General features: G+C 60.7%; 1 protein-coding gene across 1 annotated transcript; it reads left to right on the forward strand.

Annotated features, from left to right (window-relative positions):
• Positions 1–2,100: 2,100 nt before the first annotated feature.
• RIMS3 (regulating synaptic membrane exocytosis 3) lies at positions 2,101–7,277 on the forward strand (the record flags this gene model as incomplete). Its single annotated transcript, XM_082494103.1, has 6 exons — positions 2,101–2,320; positions 3,496–3,637; positions 3,775–3,887; positions 5,639–5,740; positions 5,853–5,992; positions 6,216–7,277. 6 exons carry the CDS (start codon positions 2,101–2,103, stop codon positions 6,426–6,428), a joined length of 930 nt encoding a protein of 309 aa, XP_082350229.1. The 3' UTR covers positions 6,429–7,277.
• Between the last annotated feature and the right edge of the window lie 2,342 nt (positions 7,278–9,619).

Below are 9,619 nucleotides of genomic sequence, written 5' to 3' on the forward strand. Positions count from 1 at the left end.
AAAGGCGCTAAAATAAATAAATAACATAAAATTACGGGCAGAGTAAAGAAAATCTGCACGCGCTCCCCTTCCCTTGCAGTGGATTATCCTCGCGTGCGTTGCATTGCAAATGATCCCGTTAGCGCTGTGCTCTCCTGATCTAATTTGCTCCCACCGGAGCCTGGTGCTCTCCTGGCGGCTGGAGCGCCGAGCGGGGAAAACAGCAGCGGGGGCCTTTTGTGTTTTCCTGGCCGTGGAAATAACGGGGCTGGGTTGTGCCGCGGCTCTTCTCGCCCGTCACGCTGCCCGCAGAGGCCTGAGCCCCGCGCTGCGCCCGGCTGAGCCCTCCCGCAAAGGGCCGTGCGCTTGTTTGGGCACAGCGTAAGGTCAGGTTTGCGGGTGGGGAAACTGAGGCACGGGGAAGGGAAGCGGCGCGGCGCCGAGGGTGCGCTGGGGCTGCGGTTGGGATCCATTCCTCGCGGCAGGTGCTTCCTAAGAGAAACCCCAGACCTCGTGAGCGGCTGCAGCGGGTTTGGAGCCCGGAGGGTGCCTGGGGAGCGCTCAATGGCATCGGAAAATGTTCATCCCAGAGGTCCCAGAGGTCCCAGAGGTCCCAAAGGTCCCAAAGGTCGCAGCTCAGCCCCAACCCCTCCTCGAGCAGACGCTGAGCGTAGAGCAAGCGCTGTTGGCTGCTCTCGCCCATCTCAGCTTGCCATCAGCAAGCGGCTGTGCCGGGGCGGCTCCGGAGCTGGTGCTCACCCCGCACCAACGGCTTTATCGGAGGGGTTCGAGCCCTCGTGCCAGTGTTTGTTCAGCAACAAAGGCAGAAAGTCCCCCGTGCAGTGGGTACACAAGGGGAAGCGTGAGCTACGGTCGTGGTGCGCCCCAAATCTTGCCAGATGCAAGCGGCCGTGGCGGGGTCGCGCTCAGCGCCGAGCGCGGCTGGGGGTGAGGAGCGGGGGTGGAAGCGGTGGGTCGCTGCCACGCGCTGCCCGAGGGAGCCTGGGCAGAGCCGGGAGGGGGGAAACACCACCACCCAGAAGGCAAACACAGGGCGGCTGCTGCTCTCTGGGAGCTCGTTAATGATATTAATGACTAATCGTCCACTTGCCCCTGTTTGCATCCCTTCTGTGACTGATAAATCCGTGAGTTCCGTGGTGCTGGAGCCAAGCCCGTGGCTCCCGTCAGGTCTCAGCTCAGCCGTGCCCCTGCGAAGCTCCTTCCCCCGATGGCAGCGGGCGGCAGAAGCCCCCGGACTTGCCCCGCTCCCCGTTCCCAGCCAGAAGTTAACCTCTGCATCTGCAGCCCTCTCTCTCTCTCGGAAGAGAAATATTTTTCCAGGCGCTGCCTCCATCCATTATCATAAAGTGGCTTCACTTGGCCTGGAGTTAATAATTCACCTTTCCTTGGAAGATGGATGCTCCTGTCCCGCTGGAGTTTAAATATTCATGGGGAAGGGAAGGCAGAAACCGCTGTGCCATGCGGGAGGTCTGGCAGCCGCGTGGCAGCCTCTGCCACCGGCAAACACCCCGGTCCCCCGGCACCGCGGCACCGCGGTGTGTCTGTGGGGTCCCTCCGGGCACCGTCCGCTGCTGCGGCTTCATGGTGGACCCCAGCAGCAGCCGGGGGGACCGGGGCCGGATCCGGAGCAGCAGGCGGGGATGCTGCACCTGTGGTTCGGAGAAGGAGATGCATGGGAGGAACTTCGCTGGTTGCAATTTTGGACACCGTCAGAGGGGGTGGAGGTGGCTGTCCCCAAGCCTCAGGGTCCCCTCCTGCTCCCTGGTGAGGCACTGAGCCCTCCGCCCACCGGTGGGTCCCTCCCGACCGCCAGGGGCTGTCCGGGTCCCGTGGGACAAGGCTGGTGGGGGGTCCTGCACCCCTTCCCTCCCCATCCCCGGGTGGGGAGAAATGGTCCCGATGGGTCGTGCCACCGGAATGTCATGGCTTTGTAAATGCCTTGGGGGACCGTCCATCCCTGCTGGCTGCTGCGGGTGGGAGCGCGGTGACATGGCCGGTGCCACCGCCCGGCGCCGCCGGCCTTGACGCGTCCCCTGGCTTCTCCCCGCAGCTGATCCCACCCAGCAGAGCCGGGGCCGGCGAGCACGCCAGCGGCTGACCATGTTCAACGGGGATGCCAGCTCCTCGGCGGCCAGGAATGTCGTCCGCAGCTCCAGCATCAGCGGCGAGATGTACAACATCGAGAGGAGCGCGCGGGGCAGCGCCGACTCCGTCACCATCACCGCCAGCAAGAAGAGGCGCTCCAGCCTGGGCGCCAAGATGGTGGCCATCGTGGGGCTGTCCCAGTGGAGCAAGAGCACGCTGCAGCTCAACCAGACCGGTGAGCCGCCGCGGCCCCCCCGGCGCTGCCATTCCCCCGTTCCCCCCTCCCCCAGCTCTGCCCTTTGCTTTTAGGAGAGGTGCGCGCTCCCGGCTTCCCAAAGCCATGCTCGTGTCTGATGGAGACACCTAAAAAAAACCCAGCGTGAAGTCCTGCCCCCCCCACCCCCCCGGCATTTCTCCAGGTGCCAAAACCATTTGCAAAGCTGAGGCGGGGACGTCGCTGGAGCCCTGGCGGTGTGGGGGGGTCTGGGCTCAGCGTACCCCCCAGTCCCGGCTGCGGGCAGGGAGGGAGCTCGGAGAAAGGACTTGTCAAACGGTCTGGCTCTGGGAAATATTTAAATGCTTAAAATAGCTTTTTAAAGGGCGGGGGGAGCAGAAAGCTCATTTTAGTGCAGGCTTTTCCTCCGGTTATTGCTTTTTTATTCTGGTTCTTGTTGGCATTTCGTGAGTCGGGAGATGTTCTATAAAGAGAGGAGTTAATTTGGAGCACTGCACATCCGAAGTGTTTCTGAACGGGGTATAATTGTCCCCAGCAGCCAGGTGAAAAGTGCCGGAGCCGGGCAGAACCGCACCTGGGGGACGGCAGGACCGGGACCCTCCCGGCTGCCGGTGCCCACGGGGAGCAGCGCCCACACCGGGGCTCTGCGAGGATCAGGCAAACGTTTCCATGGGGGCAGCCCTGAATTAGCAGGACAAACCTGCGACACACGGGGACATCGGCGCATGTCGACGGCGCCCTGGGGATTTTGGAGGCCAGGCGGTGGGCTGGGATGGTGCCAGCACGTGAGCTGAGTCTGGCAGGTCTCAGCACGCGGGGGAGATGGCTGAGGTGCGGGGGGCTCTCAGCCCTGCAAAGGGACGATGGCATCGGTGCTGAGCGAGGGCTGCGGGGAGACTGGGCTGGGGCACGGGGGGTGCGGGCAGCCCCTGGCTCTCCAGTGTGGTGTGCATGGCACCGGGACATGTGCCCGTGCGGGGTCCTGCAGGGATTCATCCCCAGGGAAAGGCTGCCTAAACCACAACGAGTGATGTGCCAAAGGTGGGGAGCGGCACCCGGGGAGGCTCCGGCCGTGTGTGGCATCCTGGTTTGTCCGTCTGGTTTGACGCTGGTCCCGCAGGAGGGTGCGGGGGGCAGTAAGTGCTTCCCGGGCTCACCCCCGTCTCGGTTTCCAGAGGGTGGCCCCAAAAAGCTGCGCAGCAACATCCGGAGGAGCACGGAGACCGGCATCGCGGTGGAGATGAGGACCAGGGTCACCCGGCAAGGCAGCCGGGAGTCCACCGACGGCAGCACCAACAGCAACAGCTCCGACGGCACGTAAGGCACCGCGGGGTGGCACGGAGTGGGGGGGACGGGAGCTGGGGCCGGGCAGGATCCCCGTGCTCCCGGCGGGATCTCCTTTGAGACCCGCCAGCCCGATACTCCACGAAAGCCCTTTGCTCTCCCCGGCGCAGGTTCATCTTCCCCACGACCCGGCTGGGTGCCGAGAGCCAGTTCAGCGATTTCCTCGACGGGCTGGGGCCAGGCCAGCTGGTGGGGCGGCAGACGCTGGCCACCCCGCCGATGGGTGAGTGCCGCCCGCGGGGGCTCCCTGCCCGGGGAGGGGGCTGCCGTCTCCAGCCCCGCAGAGCAAAGGTGGCGTCTTGGCTGGTGCGGGGCTGGGCAGCGCGGGAGGATGCTCCAGCGAGAGGGAGAGGGGCTGTGGGGGGGCAAAGTGGCTGTACGATCCTGCGCAGGGCACCGGCTCTGGGGACGGGCTCCATCCCGGCGGCGTCCCTTGCTGCCGAGCATGTGCCGGGTGGGTGCATGGCTTGCAGGCGCTCTCGCCTTCCCTGCTGCTCCCGCTGCCGGCTCCGCGAGGGGAGGGAACGGCACGCAGGGCTCAGGGCAGGACACCCGCCGGGGGAAGCAGCAGCTCTGCCTTTTCCCGAGGCCTCTTCTGTCCCTCCGCTGCGCATCGGCTCCTCCGAGCATCCCGCTGCGGAGGGGACCCAACGAAACCGCGTTTGGTTCCGTTTTTCCCTTTTAAATCCAAAACGGCTACAAAAAGTCATGCCCTAAGTCTGAATTTGCAGCCAGAAGCAGCGTGTCCCCGGCTGCTCCCAGGGCACACCGCCATCTCTGCCCCGTGTCCTGCCGAGGCGCCGGAGCTGCCGGGAATGGGGAGAGCTGTTCCGGGGGGGACACAGCGACCCCTCTCCTGCCCCCCCTGTCCCCACAGCACAGGGACCTGGTCCTGCTGGCCCCGCGTAAACCCCCGGTGGGAGGGAAGGGAAGGGGGCAGTTGGACCCCTTGGGGTTTGCTCACCTTTCCCGGGAGGGGACACCTCCGGCTTCCCTCGGGGCGACGTCCTGCAGCGCCCGCAGCACGCCGAATCCCTACGGCTCCTGCCATTCCCCCGCCGCGGCATCAGCCGGTTCCTCGCGCAGCCCCTGGTGCTGGCCCTGACTTGCTGTTGAAATGCCGAGTGTGTTTTGAGAACATCCAGGTTCGTCTCGCTCCTATTAAACCCCGCTGGGACGTCAGCTCGCCCCTTCCCCGTCCCCGTCCCCCTCCCCGGGGCCACAAGGCAGCGAGCGACGGGGACCCGCCAGCCAAGGGACGTACGTACGTACGAGCAGGACAGCGTAAGTGGGAGAACAACTTCACACCGAGATCAAGAGGTGCCCGGCCACATTTTCTCGCGCAGATGCCCCTCCGCAGGGAGCGGGGAAGGACCCCAGAGAAGCGCCCTGGGGAGATGGGGGCTGGTGGGTGCTGGCCCCCGTGGGGTGCTCAGCCATCGACCCCTCCTGCCCCAGCCTCTCCTGCTCTGGCCAGGGTCTCGCCTGCCCCACGGCTGAGGGCATCACCCGGCCAAAGCACAGCCCTGGTTAATCCCAGACCCTTTTCTCATCACGAGGGAAAAAACATCGCCCCCCTGCAAAGCTGCGGGAAAAAATCCCCGCTGCAAAGCTGCTGTGGGATGGAGCCGGCAGAGAGGGGGGGGAGGAGGGGGCTTTCACCCGGTTCAGTCTTCGCTGCTCGAATCCAAGCGTTCTTCCCACCAGCTCGGCTTTGTCCTTCCTCCAAATTCACGATAAATCATGGGCCCGGTGGCGGGATGCTCGGCGCGCTTGAGCGCGGGGTGCTGGGGGTGGGGAGCAGGCGGTGGTAGGGGGCGAAGGGGCTGCCGGCCCCCGGAGACGACTTCTCCCACCTGCTTTTTGGCAGCACCAAAAGGGAGAGCTGGTGGGGACCAGCCCAGGGCTGCAGCCGTCCCCAGTGGGAGGTGGCCAGCGGGGAGGGTGCTGAGCACGTCTTGTCCCTCCGCCCAGGCGATGTCCACGTCGGCATGGCTGACCGGAACGGGCAGCTGGAGGTGGAGGTGATCCAGGCGAGGGGACTTATCCCGAAGATGGGCTCCAAGTCCATCCCTGGTAGGTGGCTGGGCAGGGAGGGGGCCGGGGACGGAGGGGGAGCGATGGGGATGGGCGCTGTGCCGGGAGAGACTGCTCCGAGTCAGCGTTTCTCGCCCGTTCTCCAACGCAGCCACCTACGTGAAAGTTTACCTGCTGGAGAACGGCGTCTGCCTGGCCAAGAAGAAGACCAAGGTGGTGAAGAAAACCTGCGACCCGTCGTACCAGCAGCCTCTGCTCTTCGAGGAGAGCCCCCAGGGCAAAGTCCTGCAGGTGACGTACTCCCCGCACAGGTACCTGGGGACAGGGAGGGATTAGGGGAGCGAGGACAGGGCGCACAAGCCCAGCGTCCTCACTGCTGTCCTTCAGGCTGCAGCATCCCTACCCCCAGCACGGCGGGTCCTTCCCGGCCAGGCACGCTTTGTTTGCCGAGTTTTCCCCAAAACTCCCACCCGGCGAGCGGGGCAGCTCCCCCAATGCCTTCTCTGCCCCGCAGGTGATCGTCTGGGGAGATTACGGGCGCATGGACCACAAGTGCTTCATGGGGATGGCCCAGATCGTCTTGGAGGAGCTCGATCTCTCCAGCGCGGTCGCGGGCTGGTACAAACTCTTCCCCACCTCCTCGCTGGCCGACTCCAGCATCGGACCTCTGACGCGCCGCCTCTCCCAGTCCTCCCTGGAGAGCTCCACCAGCCCCTCCTGCCCATAGGCGGCAGGTTGGTGGGAGAGGCCGGGAGGGGAAAGGAGACGTCCTGACCTACCAAAACTGTTAGTGGATAGCTGTAAATATCCTGTCTTTTTTTTTTTTTTTTCCTCTTTTTTTTTTTTTTTTTTTTTTTTTTTTAAAATCTCCTTCCCAAAACGAACCCGCTCTCCACACGCTCCTCCCGGCGCGCAGAGGGGGATGGTGGAGAGGGAGCGAGAGCCGTGTGTTTTGAGGCAGGGGGGGAGGAGAAGCAAAAAAAACCCCAACCCCATGAGGCAAACCGAGGGCTGCGACTGCCGACCGACCCCGAGACTGTTACCGCACCTCGTCCCGTCACCCCGTGGGAAAGGAACCGAAGAGACGCGTTTCTCTCCTGACCACCCGGCCAGAGCATCTCGGTCCCATTCATTCAGCGCCGCTGCAAGCAGCACGTTGACGAGGTTTCTTTTCCTTCGATTTCGTTTCCTTGCCTCTGAGGAAAAGGTAGCTTTTCAAAGAAAAAAAAAAAAACTCAGAAAAAAAATCCAACTCAGCACTATTTTTTTTTTTTTCCAAGGAATGTAGCATCTTCTCTTATGTAGCTTGCCACGTGCTAACGACACACTCACTCTCTGCAATATCTAAGAGACTCCGGATTGTCCGGAAACATCTGCCAGTCACTTCCCGTTTGTTCGTTTTCCGACACAAATCCTGCCACGCTCTGCAAGCACTTCTGGTGGCCATTTTTCTTTTTTAGTTAACTTTTTTTTTTTTTCAGTAGCATGTAGCCTGTGACCAGTGACATTGCCAAAGTGCGAGAGAACAGAAGAAGGTGCCCTCACCTCACCTAAGCATACGCTGGTGTTATCCTGGTGTTTCACCACTGACCGCGGTCTTGTACAGCCAAAGCAAGACCCAAAATATCAACTCTGTGATGCCTCACGTGAAAATTCGAGTCAGGAGAAGGTGACCCGACAGAGCAGGAGCACCGTGATGCTGGTTGATCGTCTGGCTCCCAGTCCCCTCCTCCCGCCAGGGCCAGCTCGAGGGCCGGGATGCTCTGCTCGGGGCCGGGATGCTCTCCTTGGGGCCGGGATGCTCTCCTCGGGGCCGGGATGCTCTCCCCGCTACTTGAATTTCAAGTAGGAGCAGAGGGTTTGCCGGACCCCGCGGCAGGACGCACCTTTCTCTAACTCTCGACTTGTTGGTACACTACAGGGGAACATCTCAACAGCATCTTCTGCTGATCTGGAATTAGGGTGACTGAGAGGTTACGAACAAAGGACTAGATGCTTTGAATTTATTGTCAGGATGAGTGTTTGGGGTTTTTTGTTTGTATGTTTTGTTTGTTTGTTTTTCAAGCAGCATTTTGGTTCCCCCCGAGGGACCAGTTCTTGTAGCAAAACCAAGAATTACGGAAGCTTTTTTTGAAGGTGCCTAAAGAAATTTGCTGAAAATACTCAGGGGAGACACCACTAGAAACTCTGGTTTCTTCATAAAATATACTTAACGCAATGACTGTCCTGAAGGGTCAGTTTCCAAAAGAGAAAAAAAAAAAATAACCAACACACCAAAAGATGAGCAGTTTTGAGACTGGAAGAGGACAAAAGGTTAACGGGGAATTTTTACTGACCAGATAGCTCTGACCTTCAGTCTTTAACATAAATCAACCCACAGCACAGTTGGGATTTTTTACAATTATTTACTGGCAAAGCAGAGAATTTCACAATGCACAGAGCACAACACAACCAACCTGTGGTTCTCCTGGTGACGCCAGGAACGATGAACCAGCTCCAACCTGCTGCCGCAATGGAACAAAACCAAACCTGAAGGAAAAGACTGTTGCAATGAAGCTGTCCCCTCCACAAACCCACAGCCGGGGGTCAGCAAAACTCTGCCACTGCTTCACCCGACACCACCGCGATTTTAGCCGACGTCGTGTCAAAGAATTTCAGCTGCTGTCACGGACTTTGGATCTTTACACAGCAAAATCACTGTAGACCTCCGAGAAGAGAGTGGGCTGGATGCTGCCGACCGGGGATGGAGAGGGATCTGCTTCAAGACCCCAGTGCCCGCCTCGTAAGGGGTTAAATCCTCATTTGCTCGAGCGGTAAATACTTATTTGAGCGATATGCACTGATTTCTGAGCTCGTGCCGAATGGCGACGTACAGGACTGTGGGATGTCCTGAGAGTCTCAAGCGGTTTGAGGAAGCAAACTCGGTGCCCTGACTACTGAAACAGGAATAAACAATGGATTGAACACGACGTTCCTTCCAGAGCACGAAGCAGTTACATGAGGTCAGCGACGCCTGGATGAGGCTAAACCTCCTCTGCCCCGGCGCGCTGGATTTTTGAATATACAGGAGGGAAGGCATCTTAAGAGGAAAAGCTTTCTGCTCCTTCAAGCCGATGTTATTTGCTTTTGCTTTACAAAACTCTATTTCAAGGGAAAAATGAAAAATCTGCCTGTGGTGGGACAGCCGCCGCGTCCACGGGGAAGCGGAACAGCAGCGCGGGCAGAGCGGGGAGCTCTGCGGGCATTTTCCCTGGCTGGTGCGCTCACAGCCTCCCACCCCCTCCCAGCACGGACCTCCCCGGCTGGAAATTTCTCCAGCGAGTTGCGGAGCTTTACTGCTCCCTCTCTCCACCACCACCAGAACGCTTCTCTTGAGATAAAGAACAGAAGCAGGTGAGGAGCAGCAGGAGCAGCAGCAGATGCCCGAGGTCTAGCAAAAGGCTGAGGTGAACAACCTGCCCTTGCCGGCACACGGCAAATCCCGAGAAAAGCCCTATCAGCTGGAAGGCACACCTGGCTACGCCAGGGAACATGGAAAACCCAAATACTTCGGCTTATTTTTTATCATCGATGGACTGAGGATGCGTTGGAAGACGAGAGCGCAGCTGACGTCGGGACAAACTGCGCCCCAGTTCTGTCTCAGCGGCGCGTTCTCGTTTGCCGCGACGCGATGGCTTCGTGGGAACGATTCCTCCTGCTCGTTGAGAGAGCGGCAAGGTGGAGCCGCCGTGCCAGCGACTTCAGGCGACTGTCACCCACTGGGCAAACTGAAACCCGTCAAAACCTTCACGTCTTCGCTTCCAGCACTACGCGGCCGGTGCCCCCAGGGAGCTGCTGGTACCCACTTCTCTGGGGAAGCGGCTGGGTCAGGACCCGCTTTGTGCTTGTGTGGAAAAACTACAACGGGAGAAGAGACCG

The sequence above is a fragment of the Vanellus vanellus genome (genome assembly GCF_965231255.1).
Source record: "Vanellus vanellus genome assembly, chromosome: 22".
Classification (NCBI taxonomy): Eukaryota; Metazoa; Chordata; class Aves; order Charadriiformes; family Charadriidae; genus Vanellus; species Vanellus vanellus.